The sequence below is a fragment of the Sarcophilus harrisii genome, chromosome 1, assembly GCF_902635505.1.
Source record: "Sarcophilus harrisii chromosome 1, mSarHar1.11, whole genome shotgun sequence".
NCBI lineage: Eukaryota > Metazoa > Chordata > Mammalia > Dasyuromorphia > Dasyuridae > Sarcophilus > Sarcophilus harrisii.
The window spans coordinates 230,650,456-230,675,775 of record NC_045426.1 but is presented as its reverse complement, the minus strand read 5'-3'; the positions used below and the strand labels follow the sequence as shown (position 1 = coordinate 230,675,775).

Below are 25,320 nucleotides of genomic sequence, written 5' to 3'. Positions count from 1 at the left end.
ACTTTAATCCATCATCTTGGGAGCTTACCATCCTCACCACTCAGCATATGCTGCGGACTCAGAGAAGTCAGGCCTGTGTCTCAGGGTCAGACAGGACCATTAGCAGTTAGTCAGCTCATGAACATCCTAAGATTCAAAACTCAGAAGGACTTGGAATAAATCTGGTTCCCAGGCCTGGGGAAAGGTCCAGTGCTCTAATGAGCATTGAGGCTGGGGCACTCTGGGAGGCTAGATCAAAAAGAGTAAAGTCTCCAAAGTGCAGGAGGGACAAAAGGCAAGTGGCCAGGGTCTACGATAACCAATAGGAGAGGGAAAAAACATGCCTCACTACTCAAACTCTAAGCAACAGGACTCTGGCCTGCCCCAAGCCATGCTCCTCTAGCAGAAATGACTCAGGGAAGGGCTTCATTCCCTGAAAGAGAACCCAAAGTGGGAACAAAAATCATGAGGAGAGGTTGAGTGCTGGAGAGGACCTTGGAGGACAGTTAGTCCAACATCATCACTACAATCAAAGGAGACCGAGGCCCAGGGAGATTATGACACTTGGCAAAAGAAACAAAGGAGTGCCGGACTGTCTGACTCCAGAAATATGGTATCTCCGAGGGCCCTCTGTTACAACTGAACTGAGGCTTAAGCCTCATCAAAGCCTGTAAAATCTTTTTTGTGTGTCAAAGACCCCTTCTTAGACTGCTTTTAAATGCATAACACAGAATACATAGAATTTTAAATGAAACCAGTAATATTGAAATAATTATGAAAATATTTTTTTAAAAAATAAGAAAAAAAGGAGTTCATTTCAGGTAAGAACTGATGCTCTCGCTCCTTCCGCAGATTATATTCTGGAGTGTCAGGATCTGAGGAGGGCTGCTCCTGGATTTCAGGAGGTCAAACCCAAAGCCAGAGGCCAGGGTTGCCAAGGAACAACTGGGGATGAAAGTATGGCAGTCACAATTTCAGAGACAATTTCCTCCATCTTTCCCTCCAGGTACGGCGTAATGCAGCTGGAGTTTGGGATCACACTGTCCACTTCTCACTCTGGGCCTCCACAGTTTGTACCAGACCTTTGCCTAGGATGGCAAAATCTTCCAAAATGGCCTCCACATTGGGCACTGTCACCAGATCTCCCCTCTGTGACACCACCATCCTCCCCTGCACACTGGTAGCCTGGAGGAGACAGAACAAATGTAGGCCCAGGATTAAAAAGTAAAAGCAGAAATCGAGCCTCTCTGAACATCTGGGAGATAAGGATGGGCAGAGTGCAGAGTCTCCAATGCAGAAGCCCAGGAAAACAACCCATGATGGAAGATGATCCCAGGGCAGAGAGCAGAGTACTCCCCTAGTCTTTTAAGGGCCCTCCCAGCACATATGCCTACAGATTCATCCACACCGACACTGACCCCACCATCTCACCTTGAAGGGTTGTGGCTGGAAGCTGTCAGGCCTCCATAAGACACCAATCACTTCCCCACCATGCTGATCATAAAAAAACAGTGCCAAGTCTCCAAAGGCCTTCTAGGGAAACGGGAAAGACAGTGTGTCAGACAGTATCACAAGCAGGGCCCAAGGCCCTCCCCAAAACTGGCCTCGACAGGCCTCAGGCTGTGACGAGCACTAGGAATAACTTTTCCCTCACTACTCTCCCTTTATAATTAGCACCTCCCCAAACATTTTAGACTAAGTTAGTACTCTTACAACTCCCCTGTATGAGCATTACAAAGAAGCTATGATTTCATTAATACGGGACCTCTCTCCCCCAATGCAGCTCAAAACACATTAGAGACACAAGATACCTGAATGAGCAAAAGGTCTGATTCTGGCAGCATGGGGAGCTATTGGTTTAAGAACTATCTCTCTGCACAGATAGAAATCCGTCAAAGACTAAACAAAAAAATTCTAGTGCTGTCTGAGGCAGAGAAGCTGGGTGATTTCCCTAGATCACACAACTGGTAGTAGTGAACATCTCTGAAATCATCTTGACTTCAAGCCCAGCACACCCTCCTATACCATAACGTCTCTAACTCCTCCTCACATCCCTAGAAACTAATCTTTTATCTTTTTATTTCTGGGTGGTACAGTGGGATAGAGTACCAGGTCTGGAGTGAGGAAGACCTGAGTTTTAATCATCTCAGACTTACTAAAACGTGTGTGACCCTGGGTAAATCACTTAAGCCTGTTTGCCTCAGTTCCTCATCTGTAAAATGAGCTGGAGAAGAAAACAGCAAAGCACTCCTGTATGTTTGCCCAGAAACTCCCAAATGGGTCATGAGAAATCAGACACGATTAAAATGACTAAACAACCATCTTTTATTTCAACCATATTCTAGCTCATTTTTACTCCCCCAACTCCTCCCAGTGAGGCTGACAGACATCCAGATCTAGAACTAGAGAAAACTTATGAAGACATCTCATCTCATGCCTTTATTTTAAAGAGGAGAAAACTGAGATACAGAGAATTAGCCCAAATGTCACAGATAGTAAGTAAACATCCAAAGTGGGTTCAGTGTCCTCATTTCAAGAGGAAACTTAGATCAAGAGAAGGGCAGTAACAGGAAGTTTGTTTGTAGAGCTGGAAATTAAACTCAGCTTTCCTGACTGCCAATTCTTTCTACCACACAAGGACTCCCGTACAGTCCTTTTGCTGAAGGGGGTAATGGAGGGAGATAGGGACAAAGCTATAGTCTGAGGACTAGGATAAGGAGACTGATGACTCCCTCGATTAATAAATCCAATTTTGATTATATTAAATTTAAAAGGCTTTGTACAAACAAAACCAATGCAAACATGATTAGAAGGGAAGCAGAAAACTAAAATAAAATTTTCATCCAAGGATTCTGATAAAGGCCTCATTTCTAAAATTATATAGAGAGTTTTGACTAAAACTTAAAATAGAAGCCATTCTCCAATTGATAAATGGTCAAAAGATATGAACAGACAATTTGCAGATTAAGAAATTAAAGCCATTTGTAGTCATATAAAAAATGCTGTAAATCACTTGATTAGAGAATTGCAAATTAAGACAAACTCTGAGGTACTACTATACATCTCTTAGATTGGTTAAGATGACAGGAAAAGATAATAATAAATGTTGGAAGGGTGTGGGAAAATTGGGATACTAATATATTGTTGGTGGAGTTGTGAACTGATCCAACCATAATGGAGAGCAATATGGACCAGTGTTCCAAAGGCTATCAAACTGTGCATACTCTTTGATCCAGCAGTGTTTCTACTGGACTTGTATCCCAAAGTGATCTTAAAGAAGGGAAAGAGACCCACATATGCAAAAATGTAGTAGTCCTTTCTGTAGTGGCAAGAAAATGGAAACTGAGTGAATGTCCATCAGTTGGAGAATGGCTGAATAAGTTATGGTATATTAAGGTAATGGAATGTTATTGTTCTATAAGAAAGGATCAGCAGGATGATTTCAGAGAGGCCTGGAGAGACTTACATGAACTGATGCTAAGTGAGTAGAACCAGGAGAACATTGTACACGGCAACAAGAGTTTGTGATGATCAAGTCTGATGATGGCTTTTTTAAACAATGAGGTGATTCAGGCCAATTCCTATAAACTTGTGATGGAGAGAGCCATCTGCACGCAGAGAGAGGACTGTGGGGACTGAATGTGGATCACAACAATTTTTGTTTGTTTGTTTTTTTACCTTTTTTGTTGTTTGCTTTTTTTTTCTCATTTCCCTTTTTGATCTGATTATTCTTGTGCAGCATGATAAAGGTGCAAATATGTACAATAGAACTTGATATTGAACTATTTAAAATATATTGGATTACTTGCTATCTAGAGGAGAAGGTGGGAGAAGGGAAGGAGAAAAATTTGGAACACAAAGTTTTGCAAGGGTGAATGCTGAAAACTATCTTGCATGTATTTTGAAAATAAAAACTTATTTTTTGAAAAAAAAAAAAAAAATCCAAATGAACACAATTGTTTGTCCAGGATGTATAGGACATAGGGAAAAGGCTGGAGTAGAAAGCCTTTGAACTTCCTTCCAACTCTGAAGGAGAAGGCAAAGTCATCCCCATTACTCCCACTGCCAACCTCACTATTCTACAATACCTCACCCTCTTCCACCTGCCACTTTTCTCCTTGGTGTCCAGCCATTTGGTACCTCAAATTTTTCTTGCAAACTTTTTTTGAGCATGCCAAAAGTACCTCTTGGCCCGTGTAAACCCTATGCATAATAATAAGTCTGGCTTCCATGGGGAGTGATTAGGGGAAGGGATAGAGAAAAAGGAATAAAAGGATGTGGGGAGAAAAGCAGGAAAAGGGAAAATAAGAGATGAGGAAAAGGTAAGCACTGAAAAGTGAGGGGAAATAAAGAAGGAAATTAGCAGGAATGATGAGGCTGTTAAGAAAAAAATAGAAGCCTTGGAACTAGCTGCTCAATTGGGATTCAGAAGAGGAGCAAGGACAGAAGTTAAGGGATGGAGGAGCAAGGGGTGAACAACTTACTCTGAGCTGATCAAGGTAGAGACTTGGAGGGTCATAGCAGAGGACGGGCAGCCGGGGGGATGAGTCAGCACTCTGAAGGAGGCCTCTGCTGAAGGAAGCTGCAGGTAGGTCCACAGCCTCTCGGTGCCTGGGGATGTGCCGGGGATTCAGGCGGATTAGCACATCATAAACATCCAGGGCCGGCCGGAATACCATCTTAAAGGAAATTGTGGGCAAGAATAAGTAGAGATGCCTCTGCTCCTCCACTCCATTTCAAGATGGTGCCAACACACACCATTACACATAGGAAATAAGCAAGGCAAGTATGATCCTCATTTGACCAATGGTGAAACTGAGACCCTAAAATATAAACTGATTCTTCTAAGATCTCCTAACAGCTGATTTAGGAATTACATCATCTTAGAACAGAGTCAGATGGTTAGGACAGACTGGTCTAGTCCTTTCACTTTCCTTACTGATGAAGAAAACAAGCCTAGAGAGAACAAAGAACTGGCCTAGTTCACATAGTTAGCAACAGAGCCAGAATTATAATCCAGGTTCATTTGAAAAGCAACATTTTTGTGTAGAGGCTAAAGAGCATTGGCCTATCAATCAGGATACTAGGACTCTGAGGTCACCATTTAAGTTCTCTGGGTCACAGTTTCTTCAACTACAAAATAAGAGATTTGGATTAAATAAAAGTCCTTCCCAGCTCTAGCCCTAGGATCCAGCCTCCTCATAGCTCATCTTATCATCCCTCACCTAGTTCTACAGAATCTCACACCTTTCAGACTGGCCCAGAAGACAAAAGGCCACACAATCAGGGTCCACAGGCTCTGTGGAGAAACACTAGTACCCGCCGGGCAGCTGGGAACTGATCCAAACATTTTGCAGGGCACTTTGGAAGAAACTATGCCTACAAAGAAACTATGCCTACAAAGTTACCAAACTGTATGCCACTATGAGGTCCATTCATACCCCAAAGAAATCAAAGATTTGTGATGGAGAGAGCCATTTGCACCCAGACAGAGGATTGTAGGGATTGAGTGTGGATCATAACATAGCATTTTTCTTTTTAAATTGTTTGCTTGCATTTTGTTTTCTCTTTTTTCTTTTTGATCTGATTTTTCTTGTGTAGCAAGATAATTGTAGAAATATATATAGAAGAATTGCACATAATTTGTTTTTTAAAAACACATATTGAATTACTTGCCATCTAGGGGAGGTGGTAGGGGGAAGGGAGGGAGAAAAATTTGGAACATAAGGTTTTGCAGGGGTGAATATTGAAAATTATCTATGCACAAAGACAGAGAAAAAGTATATATATGTACAAATATATTAACAGTACCTCTGTTAATGGTAGCTAAAAGTTGGAAACTAGGAAAGCATTTTCCTGTTGAGGAACAACTAAATAAATTATGTGGATGCCATGAAATGTATCGTGCGTTAAGAAATGGAAAATTTCAGAGTGAACTGGGAAAATTGATATGCAGAGAACAGAGCAGAACTAGAACAATTTAGGCAGTGATAATGTTATAGAGAAAAACCTTGAAAAACATTGGAATTCTGATCAACACAATGAAAAACCATGAAAGAATGAAGATGAAAGATGTCTTAAGATGCAGAGAGAGAGAGACATACATTTTTGGATGTATCTAATGTGGGAATTTGTATTGCTGCACTAAATATATGTAGCAAAAGATTTGGGTTTGTTTCTTTTTAACTCAATTTAGGAGAAGACAGAGATGGTAGTGAGAGGGACAGATTATTATTATTATTATTTTTACAATGCCTTAAACAAAAAGAAACCTCACACCAATATCTCACCCTGATATCTCCAGACTTAGAAGGAGTCATCAACTGGTTTTCTAGGACTGACAGAGCTTTAGCTGCTAGGTTCACAAGGTGATGCAGGATCTGTAGGAAAGACATGTCAGAAGCAATGATGCCCCAGCCCCACCCCCTATCACCAAATAACCCAAGAACTAGCAGATATCCACCTCCTCTACTTCCCCTTCCTCAGAGAAATAGCTTGATGTTGGAGAATAGTGAATCTGGCCAAAAGTACAGGTCTGCATGGTGATCATAGGATTGAGGGCTATTTACCTGAGCTGAGGGCTTGTCCTTTGTCCACAAGGAGTGGTTTCGATCTTGGGGTGTGGCAATGACCATGACAGGAAGGCGGATTCGAGATTCTAAGAAATGGCTATGAATCTCTGCTTGATCCTCAGCTGGAGATAGAGGACCTGGGTATCAGAATTTCTACTATCCAATCCAGATGTCTGGTTACCCCACCATTATTGTATGTATGTATACACAACACAAATCTAAGCTTAGAAATCAAATAAAACAAGCATTGCCATCCACATTGTGAAAGAGAAGAGTATGCTTGAAATTGTGAATCTTTTATTGTTAGCTTGCTTTTAAGTACTTAAAAAATTTAAAACAACTTTCAGAACTGTCTGGATTATCTGTGATTCCTCTTGGCCTTCTTATTTTATTTTCATTTAAAAAAAATGCAAAAATACAATATTCTTTTCATCAAAACTACCCTTAGCACAATCCTAGCTGTGGAGGGGCGCGCGCACACACACACACACACACACATACACACACACACAGAGCAAAAGAATCAGATTGGAAATTCAGCAGAATCCTCAAGGACCCAGGAGTCCTGTTCTCCTCTGAGTCCAATATTTCACTAGTCTCAGTCACTCGGGTTGATTTTTTCCGCCTCTGGCCTAGACAATATAAGCAAAGGGCCCTAAGGGTCCCCTGGAGCAAACCAATCTCCTATTCTCCACCCATTCCAGGCGATATCTGCCAGTACAGGTAGAGGCAACCCTACTCGCCCACATGTGCACACACACCTGGGGAATTAGGAAACTGACACTAAGCCTACCTCCCCCCCATCCCTTTCTCCTCCTGAGGCTTAACAATGGGGATTAAGAGCCCCTCCCCAGTCCAAGGTATTTTGGTTACTGAATAGAATACTTCTCACCTCCCAGGTCTGGGCATGATGCCCAGTCAAGGTCATCTCACCCCTATCTTCCCACAACAGAGAGGGGCTACAGTTCCCAAGCACCCACTTAAATTCAACTTCCATCCTGGTCACCCCATCTTGTCCCAAGGCCTTCAATGACCACCTTCCCTTCCAACACTACAGGGAAAAATACAAACTCCTTAAGTTAAAATTCAAGGACCCCTACAATCTAGCCCCAACCTGACTACTTATACTTTCTTCTTCTCAAAAATGCTTTCTTCCTTTCTGCCTATGGAAATTGTTTTCCATTTCTTCAAAAACAAATCCAAACTTTACCTCCCCATGAAGCAAGTCTTCACTATTCCAGTCCAGTGAGGACCTTCTTTCTTTACTAAGTTCAGAATTAAAGAAGCTGAGCCACCCAGTCCCTTTTTAGATTATAGTTTTATTATCATTGTTATTATTTCAATATTTCATGCATCTTTTCACTCCGACTTGGACTTGAGTTTTTGAGACTCAAGGGCAGGAAAGAGGAGAAAGAACAAATAGGATAAGCAAAAGCTTATTGATGCTTTGACTGGAGGAGACTCCTTCCCAACTGCTTCCTAGGGTCACTAGTGAAAAAGTGCTTCCCCTTTCACTGCAACCCCTCAGGCTGCAGCCTCAGCCCTTCTCAGGAGCTTCTGACAAATGAGACTAGAACAGTTCCCCTTTACTTACCTGTGAGTTCACCATTCAGGTTGATAATAAGGGGATTATTTTTCCAGTCAAATGTGGACAGCAGGCTCAGGAACCGGAGAAAACCAACCTGGGGGGAACTGAGGAAAAAGGAACTCTGGGAAAGAACAGAAAACTGTAGACAAGATTTTCTCTAGCTCCAGCTAGTTCTTACAACACCACCCCTACTCCCAACATATAGCCACACAAATCAAAGGCAAAGGGTCCAGATTCCTTAGGGAAGGATCTCTGAATCTAGTCCTCCCTTAACTTTTCTTCCACGTTTGGAGAGAATACACTGATGTCACAAGAGCATAGATTTGAGTTAAGTCAGTGAAGATTTTTCCCAGTCCAAAAGAGACAAAAGAGGCTGGGATGAAATGAAGGTGGCTCACCTGGGTGGGGTAAAAGGAGCAGGCTGCAGGAAGAGGGAGGCAGCCATCAAGTCTAGGCTCTCCTCTGTCAATCCATCACTGAGGAGCTGGGCCCGTACCCAGCGCTTTGCCAGACGGGCTACACCAGAGAAAGCTGAATGCTGTTGCTGAAGCCTATGAAGATGAAGTGGAAGAAAAGCAGAGAAAGTAGGACTAGATACTGGGCATCTGGGTATTCAGTCTGAAAAAAGAAAATAGGAATAGAACCCAGCTGCCCAACCCAGGGGGAGGAGAGTGTGAATGAAAGTCATTGATCCAGGGATCCAGCCAAAGACAGAGAGAAGGGTAAAAAACAAGCATTGGAGAAAGAGTTTAGGACTCAAGCATCCAGATTCTAGTCTAGAGGGGAAGATGGGATTAGGTAATGAGAGAAAGGAGATGACCCAAATCGGCAAACTCCAACCATAGCCCTCCAAATCCCTTACCCATGTAAGGCACTAGTGAGCTGGGGCAGTTGCCGCGTGTCCCGATCAAGAAGGATTGAGGCAGGTGTATCCCTCAGTGTGATCATTCCTTCTGGGGTACAGGATTCCTTTAGGATTTGGGGTTCCCGGTGGTATGCCACTCGGACTCGAAAAACATAACCGTCCTAAAAAATTGGGGAAATGGAGTGATAAAAGGCTCCCAATTTGTCGCCTTCTGTGATATAGGACCAAAATCTAAAGTTGGGCCTACTCTTGTTAGGCCTCTGGTCTACAGATGAAGAGTCAATGACTCATCCCAAGTTCACACAACCAAGGGCAGTGCCAGGACTCGAAGCCCCACTTCCAGTCCAGTGAACTTTCTCCCAACATTCACAGCTGCTCTGGCCACATCAGTACCTTGTAGACATCAGTGTGGGAAGCCTTGGCTGAACACTGGAGTCCATGCTCTTGACTCAACACCTCTGCCAGGCGCAACTGGAAGGCAGCTCTAACACGCTGGATGGCATCTGCATCCTGGGGCCATTGCCCACTACCCTCTAGATGACACACCACTTCAGAGAGGAGGAAAAGAAAGGGGTTGTTAGTTCTCTGCTCAGAACTCTAGAGTCTTCTTCATTTCACCCATTTCACCTACTCCCCTCCCCAGACTAAATCATCTGCATTTACTCTGCATGTCTCTACCCCCAGTTGTACCATATACACAATTCCCTCACCATTTATGGGATCCACAAAGGCAGGGCAGGGCTTGCTGGACCGAGGAAGCAGTGCATCCCGTTTTTCCAGGTGGTCATGGAATGTGTGATCGAACCAAACAGGAACAGGGGAGAACACCTACGTATGGAATGTATTTATTTGAGGGAATTTTTGTGGTAGGGCTGGCAGCCAGCAGGGACAGGGGAAAGGGAGAAGAGGGGAACTGACGGGAAGAGGGGGAGCCCAGATCTCAGAACACTCACGTCGGTATATCGCAGGGCAGGGTGAGCTCCCTGAACAGAGGTGACAGTCAGAGGCAACCCTTTGAGCCCCCAAAGCTGGCGGCTCAGGTGGTCATAGGAGCGTACAACCATGGCCAGTGCCTCCTCGCCTGTGCTGTGAGTCTGCCAGGGAAACACAGGAAACAAGGTCAAATCAGGCCTTCTTACTTTTGGAACAGAACTGAGTGAAGCGGCTCAGAGTAGAAACACCCTATCTCCCCCTCTCTGATGGGGGGGTTCCCTGAAACCCCAGGGATGAATGCAAGCAGGTCTGAAGGCATCCTTATCCCTCCCCTCTCCACTCGCCTCTTTCCCAACGGTTCTCCAATTCTTCCAGCAGGTTCAGGGGCCCCAGCTAAAGTTTTGGTGAAGCCACAGCACCATCTACAGGGCACTTTAGGGACTACACTTTCCCCAGGTCTCTTCCCTCCTCCCCCCAAACCATTCCTTCTACCCCAAATCCCAGGGGCCTCACCTCTTTGGGGACTCTGATCAGAGGGTCCAGGGAGCCCCCCACATAATGTACATAGGACTCAGGTATACCTACATGGCTGGGAAGGAAAAAAGACGCAGAAAATTGCTAAAAGTGCTAGACAACTACTTTAAAAAAAAAAAGCAAACAATCTTAGGTTACATTTAATTCTTCCTATTACATTGCAGTTTTTAGTCCAGACCAGTCATTTTGTTAAGAAACAGACGTCCCTGAGGTGCTTCCCCCCTCAGAGTAGTTCACCATTGGTCTGTATCCAGGAATCTTTAAGAAGAGCCACGGCCCCCAAATGCCCCAAGTTCACCCAGCCAGGATCAGGAGCCGGGCCTGAAGCCAGCTTTCCCTTTTGTCAGAAGAGATTTCTAACCACTATTCTATGCTTCATTTCTTATTACACACAGTGCCCCCAAAGTCTTAGTGAAGTTGTTAGAATTTAAATTATTTATCGTTTAAACTATACTATGGTTTTGGGGACACCGTGCATTGCCACAGTGGGTTCACATTTATGTGGATGGCATGATGCCAAGAACTCTCCTTACAATAAACTCTCAGAGATGGGCCTGTAGATAAACCCCCTGCAGCTGTTCTAACATGTCCATCCAGAGGAGAGGAAGAGATGTCTCAAAGTCCAAAAACATCAAGATTAAAAAATTCTAAGTGGAGAGAAGATTTAGGGGAGACGCAGCACCTACAAGATACTTAAATAGTCAGTGAACTGAAACAAGGCACACGAAACAAGGCACACAAGATCTGTGTGCCATCTTGGGGAAGGAGTGGAATTGGTGACTACTAAGGGCCCTGAGACTCTGAGAGCTGGGGTCCTGTGTATCCTGAGCCTTCCAATTAAGCTGAGTTCCTTGAGTACTAGGAAGGGTGAGCTAGAATGACAGAAGGAAGATAATGACAGATGAACCCTACCAGCTCTTAAATTCTATTGGTCAAGGAAGACTAGGGTCAGGAGATGGACTGAAAAGGAAAAAAAGGACAGCTTTCCTCACTCTCAAGACCAAGTAAAGGTACCTGTAGCATGGGACCCTCCCCAACCCCATGGTACCTGGGGGAGTGATGGGGGACAAGAGTACTAGTTGGAAGTGGATGGCTTAAGGAAAGAGCCCTGGTCTCTGGTTAGCTGTATGATCTCAAACCAATCACTTAGGTTGGATTAGCTGATCTAAGACCCCTTCAAGCAACAGCAGTCTATGAAGGACACTCACAGTTTCAGGAGGTGAGTGATCACCTGGTGGGGCAGGAGGCGTTTCTCGGCCATGGATTCAGCCTTCCAAAGAACAGCCTCCCGGATTGATCCATCCTGGAAACGCCTCAGCTCAGATCGTGGGCCCCAGAACTGGCGGAAATCAGTAGCCTGCGACAAGGGGGCAGAAGCAAGAACAAAGAGATCAGGGCAACCACCACCAACCAGTACATTATTCTCTTTGAAATAGTCTAAAAAAGTCAGTTTCTTTGACTGATCTAAAGTAAATGGGTTCCCTAATGAGACCAGCCTTCTCAGGGCAACATCTACATCTCCCTGTGCCCTCCCAGTCTTGACCTCAGATTTACTCAAAGCTCTGGGCTCCTCACCTCTGGATGATCAGCTTCGGGTCCCATCTCTAGGACACTGACTAGTCCCTCAGGCCGCAGTAACAATCCCAACGTCAAGCCTCCCCAATCCTTGTGCTTTGGTGGGTTCTGGTTGATTTCCCACTGTAGTGAGGAGTGGGAGGAAAAAGGAGAAACACATGACCTGAATCCCTAGGAGTCAAACTTGGTATGCTGCTTTTCCAACACTTTACCCAACATCATCCCACTGCCTTCTTCAAAGGTCCCTGGGTAGCCTCCCTAGACCATTACAGTGCTTACCTCAGGCACAGGGGCCCGAGAATGGGTCAACAAGATCAACCGGGAGCCCAGGCCCCGTTCCAGAAGGGTAGTCAAGGTGGGAAGTATGGCAGCCACATAGTCTCCTCCATGGTCTAGAAGTTCTGACCACATCTTTAGCCTCCGGCAGGCAGCATACAAACAGTTTAGGGGATGTATACTGGGAAGGAGAGGATCAGGAAAAGAGAAGAGAAAGAGCACAGAAAAATATGACCCCAAGGTAAATATTATTAAGTATCCCTGCTAATCCCCTCCAGGAAGCCCACCTGGACTCCCCCTTCCTTCCCCACCTCCCCCCCCACACGCCATCTCACTGGAGAACATGGTCAAAGGTCCGAATCATTGGTTTGGGTGTCATAAGCAACATCTGGAACCCATCTACAGTCTTATCATCCAGCATAGCCATAGACAGCTGGGCTTCATGTTGCACCTGAGGAAAAAAGACAGATGGGGGAAGCTTAGAACTATGGACAGAAGCACAAGCTTCCCCAAGGAGCAGCCCATGGGCTGGAGCCTAGCTCTTCTGACATTTAAGTATTTATGTAAATCGGCCCCTGGAAGGACACTGCAGGGACATAGAAATCAGCCCTGGCAATTCTGGGGAGGCTCTGATATTCTATCCTGCTATTTGTTTCCACTAGTGTCCTCAACAAAGGTTGAAAAGAGATCCAGATACCTGCTGATAGGTGGGAACTGTGACATCAGCACATAGATTAAGGTAGCCTGATGGATCCACAAAGACCACAGAGAAGGCCTGATGGAAGTCAGCCAGAGCTGGCTAAAGTGAAAGAAAGCAAAGAGATTAAGGACAAAAGGAGGGTGGTTGAGCCAGAGGCCATCAGCTCCACCATCCTCTCCTCCAGACCCTCCCACCATGAAGGAAGCCCCTATGACCCTTCATACCCCAGCTGTTCCCTCTTATCCCCATCCTCCACAAAATCCCCCCCCTCCCATCAGGGTTCCCACTAACCAGGGATGGATCCAAACTACGACATAAGCTGATGCCATTGACTGTCAGATCCGTGGCAGCTGGAGATAGGAGTGATGGAGGAAAATGGTTAACAGGTCAGCCCTGGAGCAGTGAGGTGGGAGGGCATCCACTCCACCCCTCCTACCCCGGCACTCCCAGTCCCCCACCTCCCATATTTCCTGCCCTTTTCTGCTGAACCACCATCTAGTCCAAACCTTCTCCCAAGAATCCCTATAACGGCACAGCACACAAGTGGCCATCTAATCTTGCTTGCAGAGATCAGCCAAGGGAAACCCATTACCTCCACAGACAGCCTGAACTATTTTTACATAATTCTAATTGTTAGTAAATTTTTCCTCACACAAAGCCTAGGTTTGCCTTTTGCAGTATCTATTGATGCTCCTAGCTTTGCTCTCTGGAAACAAACAGAATTTGTCTAATCTCCCTTCCATATAATGGCTTTTTTAGTTTTCAAAGATAGTATTTCTATCTTCCTTCTTTTCCCAGCTCACCATCTACTACATCTTCAATCAACCCTTACATGGCAATGATTCAAGGTCCTTTGCTACTCTGTCTTCCCTGGGAAGCTATCCATGCTATGGTATCTAGAACTACATAAAATTTGCCAAGTATGACTTCACCAGGGCAGAACAGAGAAACTCTCACCTCCTCATTCCTGGAAGTTCTCTCTGCCTTCCAAATTGCAGTCTAAGATTGAATTTAACTTTTGCTGGATGCCATATCACACTGCTGAGTCATACTGAGCTTGTCACTTATCAAAAATCCCCAGATTTTCTTTTATACAGATTGATATCTGGTCATGTCTTTTCCCATCTTGGAACTTGTGAAGTCAGTTCCTCTCTAGGCTACATTCTACTTGTTTATAAAATAGGACTGATGACTAATAATTCAATGTAACACTATACAGACAGGATAGGTGGGGGAAATCTTCCCCCAAACCTAAGACCCAGCTTCTTTGTCCACTCTCTTCCATCTTTCTACCTCACCTAGAAACTGCAGTGCGTTCCTCAGCACTTGATAGCCACTCATAGACTTGCTGATTTTTCGAGAAGATACTAAGAAGGCCACCAACATGGAAACAATGAAGCCACTGAAGCCTCCTACACCCTAGGGAAAAATTGAAAAGGAAAGATTAGACTTGAAAGAAAGCCCCTTCAGCTCAGCCCAAGAGACTGATGACCCAGCCAGGAAGAGACAGAAAAAGCCCTCCATGGTATCACCATCTGGTACCACTCAGGACAATCCAAATTCAACACTGTTTTCTCCAAGACCAAAATTGGGCCCTGTGTATGCACACAGGGTTATAATGGCAGGGGATCCTGCCATTTTTCCTAGGGAAAGATCTGGAAAATAATGTGCCAAATGAATTCCAGGGCAAAATAGGGCATCCCCATTCCCAGGCAAACCTTGTGCAGATCCCGCTGTCGCAGCCAGACTTTAAGCAAAATAATGCCATCCCGGAGGCCAGGGGAGGAAGCAAGCATGGCTGACAGCAGGTGAAGGTGAGATTCCATAACTTCATCACAGAGAAGCAAGGTATTATAGTGAGGGGTAGGAGTATCCAGGACACCTGAGGAGAGGGGGATGAATTAGGGGGAGATTAGTAAATGACTTCTTCATTTCCCTATATCTTCTTCTTCCTCTCCCCACAAAACTCTGCCCAATCCCACCTCCGGACATCACCCTTTACCTGCAATCCCTTTCTCTCCTCAAGTCTCCCCAGCTCTTACCCTTGCCCTCCTCTGGAATCGTCTTGTCCCAGAACCAGGTGGTACGGACGTTGTTCTTGGAGGGCAGCAGGCGGCAGAGACGGAAGAACCCAGGGGGCGGACAGGGGTGCAAGCGCACAGTGACCAGCCGCTCATCCTTTCCTGAGAAGAGGTGTGAGACACTGAGATCCTGGGTCTCCTCTTGGCCTGGAGCTTCCCTAGGGACTGGGGCCACCACAGGAGAGGCCAGAGCACAGGAGGTCCTGCATGCCCTGCCAGGGAGGATCCCACCCTTCTGTGTGTGCACGCACCTGCGGGACGGAGAAGCAGCAGAGGCTTCAGGTGACAACCATTCGTGTAGGAGAAACGGACACTGCCAAAGAGCGGGTCCCGGGACAAGTGGTGGCCCAGATGAGCTATGTAGAGGGCACGTTTTCTTAGGTAGCGCTGATTTAGCCCGTCCTTATCCTGTAGGATCTCCTGTGGACAGGGAAGGAAAAGGCAGAACAATACCAAATGGCAGGGCCATAGCAGTGTGTGGTGGGCAAGGGACCAGTGAGAGATCAGGAACCTTAAGTCCTAGGTCTCGTTGTCATTCATTGGTGGCACAACCACTTGGGTTTGCTGACCTAAGGAAGGAAATTCATGCCCCCTACTCCCCACCTCATAAGCTCAGGGAGGACTTATGATGTGCTCAAGATCACAAGATGAGTGTGGTAGAATCTAGACTGGAACTGAAGTCTCCTAATTCTAAGCCTGCTTTCATTCATCAGACTGAAATGAATAACTTTTAATGGTGATTTCAATGTTTTGAATATAGGTTTTAAGGGGGAGCCAAGATCTGTTAACAATAATAATTACCTTTCCCCAGTTCTCTTTAATCTTAATGCTTTCCCTCAGAGATTGCCTTCACTTTAACTGGTATCATTTTTTTTTTTTTAAACCAGGTGTCGTCATTCTTAATAAGTAAATAGTAATGATGATAACAGCTAGCATTTACAAAGACAGCACTACAGTACTGCAGGTGTTCTGCCAAGTGTTTTACAAATATTACCTCACTAGATCCTCACAACCACCTTGTGAGACAGATGTTGCTATTAAAGATGGTAACTTGTGATGGTCCCACAACCAAGAAGCATTTGTAACCTGAGAAGAGCCAGGACCACTGAATGCCCTCAAACGACTGTCCATACAGTTTACATGTTGTTTTCTCATTAAACTGTAATCACTTTGAGGGCAGGGATGGTTTTTTTAACTTCCTTTGACTCTGAAGAGCTCAGCACACAGCAGGCACTTAAACAATGCTTGGCGTCTGGACCTCACATTTATAGAGTAAATGCCACTGTTCTCTAATCCTTTTCACACATATTGGCTGCCTCAAAATGAACCTCCACAAACTGTGTGGTAGACAAAGGTAGACTAGTATATCTGTTCTAGAGGTGAGAAAATAAAGGGCTAGAATGAAATAACTGACTCATCCATGAAGCAGCAGGCAAAAACTGAGCCTAGAACAGAATCAGATCTCGATGCCCAGTCTGAACTCTCTTCCACAATGCAGGTCTGGCTAAGACATGACCCTTTCTTCCTCCACTTCTCCCCCTAGCTGCTTCTCCACTGGCTGGCCCAAGTTCATGCCTGACATTCTGTAGGGAGCACCTGGCCTGAACAGCTAAAGAGGGAATCAGAAGCATCCGAGGGCCTCGCCTGTAATCCTGGTGTTTCCCAAAGCCTTCCCCATCATTCCTTCTCTAGCATGAGCCTTACCTTTGGCATAGTCAACACTACATCAATATTGACATCTGGTCGGACACAAGTTCCCAGCAGGTAGCTACCCACCACAGTAACCTGAGTGGGAGGCAAGAACTGGAAGCGACCTTTCACAGAATAAGGCTTCTGGATGAAGGGTACTCTGACGTCTTTGGGCAGCCAGGATTGGTCTGTCATCTGAGAAGGGAGAAAGGTTGGGAGGGGAAAAAAAAAAAAAAAAAAAAAAAAAAAGAAAGCAAATATGAGTGAGTCCCTAAGAGACAAACAAAAAAGTAATTATTTGTAAGGCAGAAAACCAACCCCAATTAAGGAAGGGAGCATAGGCCAAAACAGATTATACTTAGCCCTCAGGTGTGGAAAGCCCTTATGATACCATTTAATTTCCTCTAGTCCCTGGTTCAAGAATGCAAATATCTCTATGCCCTCAACTGTCTAAGCTGAGTTTCTACAAAGGGAGAGGACAACTGGTCACCATGCTTCCTATCCTCCAGACTGTTAGGACTATGGAGATATTCTAGTCACAATTCCATCCCTAAAGGCCTCTCTTCTTGTGCCCCTACTTGGGAGTCCTCCAGCCCCCACATTCAATCCTAGATAATCTCATCAAACTACTGTTTTCATATTGGCTCAAACTCACCTCAGTAACCTTGGTTGAAGGGACAGTAAGAAGTCGCTGCTTAATTTTATGCAAGAAGGCATCAATCCGTTGTTGCTTCTTCTCCTTCAGCCTCACCTCTTTCAACAGCTCCTCCATCTAGAAGGATTGGAATACCTAGGAATGTCTTCAAAGCTCCCCTCATACATCAAAACCAGAGCTTAAGTGATCACAATCAGGCCATTAGAAATGAGAACAGTGTTCTCCACCTCATGTTCATCTAGCCTCAGATCCTGGGTCTTGAAGGTAAAGTGAATGGCCAATTTTTACCTCCTCCATTTTGGTCCCATCTCCTCCTATGCTTGTCTCAACATAGAGCTCCCCTTACTTCAGAATTTCATTCACCCATTGGGGAGAACAAACATTCTTCAGGTCTGGGAGTGAGGAGAGAATTTCTCTGCAATCCTGTTTTTTTGAACAGGAAGGGACATGTATACTACAGAATTACTATGGTAGGTGAAAAAAATGAAAATATTACTTCTAAGAATGAGGAATATTCCCACAGTATCAATTCTCTGGTTCTCTTTTTATAAAATATATGATTGAGAGGGTGGTAATATGTGTCTCTACTAGTTTAATGGCAAGAACACTAGCCTAGGAGAAAAGTTGGGGGTTGATTTCTCATTCATGCCATTAATTGGTAGGTCTCTTCACCTCTCTTAATCCTAGATTCTTCTTCTGTCAAGGAAGGAGGTAATGGTTCCTAAGATCTTTGTCAGCTCTAACATTCTATAATGAAAAATCAGGGAAGTGTTTACATATCATCAACTATATGAAAGACCCTGTACTAAGTGCTTTACAAGTATTGCTTCATTTTATAATCATTTTATACAATAAGAAAGCTGAGACAAACAGAGGTTAAGTGATTTGTCAATGATCACACAAGAAGGGTTGAGGGTGGTTTAAAACTCTCAAGACTTCCTGCCCTCAGGCCTAGTGTTCTATCTACTGCTACCTGGCTGCTAAAGGTACTTATAAACTTTTACAATTTTCAAAGAACTTTTGAAGATTTCAATAGGATATACATTCCGCAAAGGTAGAAAGTGTTCCCCCCTGCTCTTTTCTCTTTTCTGGAGGGAAGGATTGCTACTGTATTCTAAACACCTACCAACACAATGCAGATACTAATATACTGATGTTTTTTCCAATTTGAAAACTTCATTTTTATTTCATTTGATCACAATATTCCTATGAAGTGGACAAGGCAATTTCATTTTACAGTGAGAAAACCAAGTTTCAGAAACTAAATAATGTGCTCAAAGTCACACTGTTAGTAGTTGGGCCAGAACTAGAACCCAAGGCTCATGACTCCCAACTGAGTGTTCTTATTCTCAAACCATTCTACTTTCTAGCTTACAACTGGGAAAATGAAGCATTGCCTCTGAGGAATCAGCACTAAGAGATCATACTTGATTTTAGAGAGGACTAGGGAATCTTCAATTCAGGAATCCCTCTCAGAACTTGCAGAACCCAATGACTTTTTCTATCATCCCCTTCTATTCCTATTGCAGGGTCCCTCTCCCATTCTTCCTTCCCCTCCCCAGGGTCCTGACCTGCATCCGGAGGAGGTTGGAGTGGAAGAGGTTTTCCGTCTCTTTCATCTGGCTTAATTCTTCATTTGTGGGTTCCTTGTACAGTTGGGCCTGGCTCAGCTCCACAGGTGGCAGGAGTCCCCCATCCTGAGCCCCTGTCCGACGCTTCTTAGAGGAAGGAATATCCTTGTTTTCCTGTGACTCCATGTCTTCCACAGCAGATTCTATTACCTGTGGCCAGAGAGATGGGAGTGATTTCATACTTGCTCCCTACTTTTGGATATTCTGAGGCTCTGCTGATTTACTGTGTCATATTGGACTGGACAAATTCATTTAACACGGTATGATTTGTTCTTACTCCATCTCCAAGATTCCTACCCAAAACTGCCTATCCTAATGCCTGAAATTTTAGAAATAGCATTTCCTTCTTTCAGCTATCCAGGCTCCTCTTTTAAACTGCAGATTCCTGTGGAAAAGGACATTTATTAAGATCCTAAAACTTTAGAGTGGATGAGCTTATTAACTTTCTTCCTGGACAGGAAAGAACAGGCTACAGAAGAACTTTATGCTTCTGAGGGAAAGTATGTACTACAGGCAAGTTTCATAAAGATTGGCCTACCCTGCACATATAGTGTATACACAGATTGCTTTTCTATCCAATTGCTGGACAGAGTACTCTCCTCTCCTGGAACATTTTTATTCAATGATTGAACTGATGGGAACCTTTTTATCTTAATCTCCACATCTCCTTCAAATCAACAAATCAGATCCTCATCCACAGGGGTGCCCATCTATCTAAATTATTATATGCGACACATAACATTCTACAGAAACCTTGAGAAGTAAAATGACTTATTCAAAGTCAACAAACACACCTTGCTGCAGAAATAGGATTTAAAACTTAAATCTTCCATCTTCATATCTAATGCTTGATGTGTATATTGGAAACAAGAGATGTCAGATTTCCTCTAGTACTTCAGATGTTATAGAACTTCCGTATATAGAAACCCTGATATTTATATTTTTTGCATGTCAGGCCAGAAAAGATAAGAGTGCCTAGAACCTGCCCAAACACACTTTCCTTCCCCCTCTTCCCCTGCCTCTAGTTAATTTATTTTTAATAAAAATCAGAGCAAAAGGGAAAAACTATGGGAGAAATAAAAAAAAAAAAAAAAACCCCACACATAGAAAAAAGCAATATAGCATGTGTTGATTTACATTTTCTCCTTAGTTCTTTCTCTGGTTGCACATGCATTTTCTGTTCAAAATCTATTGGAATTCCTTTAGATCACTGAACCATTAAAAGAACCAAGTCTTTCAAGACTCACATTCTTGCTGTTATTGTGTACAATGTATTCCCGATTCTGCTCGTTTCACTCAGTATCAGTTCATGTAAACATTTCCAGGCTTTTCTAAAATCACCTTGTTCATCATTTTTTATAGAACAATAATATTCCATTATTTTCATATACCACAACTTGTTCAGCCATTTCTCCAAATGATGGTCACCCACTCCTTTTCCAATTCTTTACTACCACAAAAAGATCTGCTACAAACATTTTTGCAAATCACACTTTCCCTTCCACCTGTTCAAAGTTCCAACTCCTTTAAGAAATATATCCACCCCATCTCCAGCAATGAGATGAACCAAATCAGTTCCAATGGAGCAGTAATGAACTGAACCAGCTACACCCAGTGAAAGAACTCTGGGAGGTGACGAAGAACCATTACATAGAATTCCCAATCCCTATATTTTTGTCCGCCTGCATTTTTTATTTCCTTCATGGGCTAAAAGTACATTATTTCAAAGTCCAATTCTTTTTGTACAACAAAATAACTGTTAGGACATGTATACTTATATTGTATTTAATTTATACTTTAACATATTTAACATGTATTGGTCAACCTGCCATCGGGGGGGGGAGAAGATAGGGGGAAGAAGGAGAAAAATTGGAACAAAAGGTTTGGCAATTGTCAATGCTGTAAAATTACCCATGCATATAACTTGTAAATAAAAAGCTATAATAAAAAAAAAAAAGAAAAAAAAAAGAAATATATCCACTGACTGAATGTAGGTCATAACCTTTTGTTGTTGTTTGCTTGGTTTTTTTTTTAAATCACTTTTCCCCCTTTTTGAGCTGATCTTTCTTGTGCAGCATGATAAATGTGGAAATATGTTTAGAAGAATTGCAAATGTTTAATCTACATTGGATTACTAGCACAAGATTTTCCAAGAGTGAATGTGGAAAACTATCCTTGCATGTATTTTGAAAATAAAAAGCTATTTTATATATATAAAAAAGAAATATTGCCACCACACCAAAAGTGATCTGGCTTACTTCCTATAATCAATCAATCAATATTAACCAATTCCCATTATAAATCCAATTATAAACAAGTCAGGAAGATAAAGAAAGGACAACTCATAGTCTAGGTATGGAATACAAAATGTACCTTGAATGATGATAATACCAGATAAGACATGGCAAAAAGTAGTACAGATCAGGGTTTCTTAAGCTTTTCAAATTTGCAACTTCTTTTTGCCTGAAAATATTTTTATGTGATTCCAGGTATATAGGTATATAAAACATACCTAAAATCAAACACAGATAATAATTCATAATTTGGAGACACCCACATTCAGCTATGTGATAACATGGGATCTTGAACAATAGTTCACAAGTAGGGAATAAATAGCAAGGACCCAATTCACAATAGATGACTGGGCCTTAGGAGACTCAAGTTCTCATTGCTGAATCTGCTGATAACTAGCTATCTTTTGTGCGATTCCTTTGGCAAGTCATTTCATGTTTCTAAGTGTTTCCTCATCTGAAAAATTAAAGCATTGGACAAGCTAAAAATTTCTTACAATTAGAATAACCCTCAGAGGCCATATATGAGGCCTCTTCAACATATCAGATGACTGGTCACCTTACTCTAATAGAGGGCTGTAATTAGAAAGAATCCACCACTTCATGCCCATCAATTGCGGAATGGCTGAATAAGTTATGGTATATGAATATAATGGAATATTATTTTGCAAGAAATGATCAGCAGGCTGACTTTAAAAAAGTCTAGAAAGACTAACATGAACTGTCTTGAGTGAGAACACTGTACACAGGTGACAACAAGATTATGTGATGATCAACTGTAATGGACTTAACTTTTCTCAGCAATGCAGTGATTCAAGGCAATTCCAAAAGACTTGGAATGAAAAATGCCATCCGTATCTAAAGGGAGAACTTTGGAGACTGAATATGGAGTAAAGCATACTATTTTCACCTTTTGTTTTTTCTTTTTTTTTTTTTTTCTTTTCTTTCTTGCCTGTTGTCTTGGGGAGAGGAAAAAAATTTGGAACACAGAATCTTACAAGAATGAATATGAAAACTACCTTTATATGTATTTGGAAAAATAAAATACTATTAAAAAAATTATGATGTCCACTAGCAAGGCCATCACCTCCCACTTTATAATAATGTGCATCTCAATATAACCCAAGACCAGATTTTCAGACAAAGTATATATCATTGTTGACTTCGACTGTTTTAAGTCTACTTTCCCTATATTATTCCCATAAAGTTGATTTCTGACCCCCAAATAAGACTTTATTCTTATGCCAATTAATTTCATTTTCTAACCTATTTTATTTACATGGCCCAATGTTCTAGCTTAGCCAGATTTTTTTCAACACCAGACTGCTATCCACCAGGTGAAACTATCCCTCCTATATTACTGTTCTGTAAGAAATGACCAACAGGATAATTTCAGAAAGGCCTGGAGAGACTTACACGAACTGATGCTGAGTGAAACGAGCAGGACCAGGAGATCATTATATACTTCAACAACAATACTGTATGATGACCAGTTCTGATGGACCAGGCCATCCTCAGCAACGAGATCAACCAAATCATTTCTAATGGAGCAGTAATGAACTGAACCAACTATGCCCAGAAAAAGAACTCTGGGAGATGACTAAAAACCATTACATTGAATTCCCAATCCCTATATTTATGCCCACCTGCATTTTTTATTTCCTTCACAAGCTAATTGTACAATAATTCAGAGTCTGATTCTTTTTGTACAGCAAAATAACGGTTTGGTCATGTATACTTATTGTGTATCTAAGTTATATTTTAATATATTTAACATCTACTGGTCATCCTGCCATCTAGGGGAGGGGGGGGGGGGGAAAGGGTGGAAAAATGGAAAAAAGGGTTTTGGCATTTGTAAAGGCTGTAAAGTTACCCATGCATAAAACCTGTAAATAAAAGGCTATTAAAGAAAAAAAAAAAAAAAAAAGAAACTATCCCTCCTAGCTTCAACTATGTAAATAATACGAGCAAAATGCAGCCACTTAATGTTTACTTAGTTGATTTTGATAAATATGCCATTTAATACTTTATTCAAATCACTGACAAAATCGTTAAAACAACACAGAGCCAAGAAAAATCCACTGCAGACCTCCCTATAGAAAGTGAACCTGCTCATGAATTACTCTTTTTTTAGTCAGGTCACCCAAACAGCTCAGAATTCACCTAATGGCTACTCTTCTAGTCCAGGGCTTCCTAATTTTTCCACTCGTGACCCTTTTTTGCGTTAGAAATTTTTGTGAGACCCTGGCTATCTAAGTATATAAAACAGGGATACAAATCAAACATTTACTGACCATAAAGCGTAATTTCACGACTTAGACACTTAATTACGCTGGGCTACAGACTACATCTCATCTTGCGCGCACGCACACACGCACACACACAATTTTGTTATATATCTAAGACTTTCTCCTTTAGTTCAAAGTTGTATGACTATCGTTTTCTACGTGATAATACGGACGTCATCTGCCCCCTTCATTTCTGATGGCCACAATTCATTGCTCTCCACAACTAAATGTGCTAAATCTTTCGAAACTGCACCCAAGTCTCCTCTCCCCTAGTCCCTATGGAAGACCATGCTTAAAAGAACACGGCAATCCGTAAAAGCCCCCGGCGTTCAAAGAACGCTCCGCCGTTCGGCCGCGCACCTCCCCCACCCGCTCGCTGATGACGCAGGACTGAATTGTTTTCAATGACTGCGGGCGAGTCTCGCCTCCGCGCTACAGCACGGCCCGCAGCTCCCCCGCGACTCTCGGGCAAAAGGCTCGGAGCTCAGCAAACGCCGGCTGACAGGCACGCCGAGGTCTCGGCTGCAGATTTCAGAGGAAGAGAGGGCCGGGGAAGGGGGGGGGGGGGGGGAGAACCCCAGTCGTCTCCCTGAAATTCCTCCCTCTGCAGATTTAACGGACAACGGCTTCCCCCAAACCCAAGACTTCTTCTGAGCAAGAGATCTGCCCGCCTCACCTCGGAGTCCCGGGGAACCCGACGTCGGGATGCTCCTCGGGATGCCGGCCCCATAACTCCAGTCGCAAAGCCCCACACCTCCGCCGCTCCCCACGTGGGCGGAAGTTCCGGACGAGCGCCTTCCCATCACCTAGCGAGCACCCGGGTCCCGACCCTGACCAGGACCCATCCCCATTGGTTAATCCTTAAAGCATTCCTTCGCTATTGGTCCTGACGTTCACTAGGCACCGCCCTCTCCCCACCTACGAAAGGTCAAAGGGCGGGACTTCGCATTACAGCGGTTTGCGACAGTGAACCGGAAGTTCGTCAAACGCCGCACTTTGAGGGTGAGAGTAATCGTCGCCGTAGTTCTCCTTGTATCGAGGAACTACCCTCGTCGTGTCCTTTTCTAACTAAGAATTTATCAGCTGGGCCTGCATCTTCCCAGCGCTAGATAGTCCGCCTTTTGATTACGGCCAGTGGAAGGATCCTCGCCCGGCTCCTGACGCCGGCTGTGTTTTCCTCACTGATTCTCATTCATTTCGCTTCGCGCGGAGGGAATAGAGATAAGGGGGCGGGGGAGGAGGGGGAGACCCTCCGCTAAGACCCGGATGGAGACTGTGGGTTTCAGAAAAAAATGTTTGCTTCCGGGACGCAGTCTGTTGTTGAATCTGGTACAGGACGGTGTTAACCTCCAAGGAAGAAGCTTTCTGTTGTCCCACCGTCACTTAATTATTGAGACGTTGACAGTCTTCTTGGGACATTGCTTTGTTCCTGACCTTGAACACCCCAAGGAAAGCCCTAAAAAATGCCAAGCAAGAGAAGAACTTTTAAGATTCTGGTTCTTTTACTTGAGCAGGGTTTCTACAATCTGCTCCTCCTTTGCCTCTCACTGTTTTGTGCAGTCTTGTTTCTGACTTGATCAATCTGACGTTAATCACCAAAATTACCAATGAATTCTTATTTTAAGTTACGTTTTGTTGTTTGCTACTAGTTTTTGATAGCTAA

General features: G+C 43.4%; 1 protein-coding gene across 1 annotated transcript; it reads right to left on the bottom strand.

Moving 5' to 3' along the window:
* Positions 1-748: 748 nt before the first annotated feature.
* On the bottom strand, positions 749-24,825 carry NOL6 (nucleolar protein 6). The gene is made up of 26 exons (XM_003762974.4): positions 24,334-24,825; positions 19,019-19,228; positions 17,448-17,564; positions 16,808-16,987; positions 15,355-15,523; positions 15,065-15,205; positions 14,741-14,904; positions 14,321-14,441; positions 13,314-13,372; positions 13,020-13,121; positions 12,658-12,773; positions 12,326-12,503; positions 12,047-12,169; positions 11,680-11,828; positions 10,451-10,526; positions 9,958-10,098; positions 9,715-9,832; positions 9,398-9,552; positions 9,002-9,165; positions 8,538-8,690; positions 8,146-8,243; positions 6,549-6,673; positions 6,270-6,359; positions 4,464-4,658; positions 1,411-1,512; positions 749-1,164 (listed from the first exon to the last, which is right to left on the bottom strand). Exons 1-26 carry the CDS (start codon positions 24,385-24,387, stop codon positions 1,015-1,017), a joined length of 3,450 nt encoding a protein of 1,149 aa, XP_003763022.1. The 5' UTR covers positions 24,388-24,825; the 3' UTR covers positions 749-1,014.
* Positions 24,826-25,320: the final 495 nt, after the last annotated feature.

Coding starts and splice junctions, on each gene's coding strand:
- NOL6 (XM_003762974.4), bottom strand. CDS start 24,387: ATGGGGCCGGCATCCCGAGGAGCATCCCGACGTCGGGTTCCCCGGGAC. Junction 9,166..9,397: donor CCCACACTGATGTCTACAAG/GTACTGATGTGG, acceptor CCAATTTTTTAG/GACGGTTATGTTTTTCGAGT. Junction 4,659..6,269: donor CTAAGTCTGGAGATATCAGG/GTGAGATATTGG, acceptor ATTTCCTTTAAG/ATGGTATTCCGGCCGGCCCT.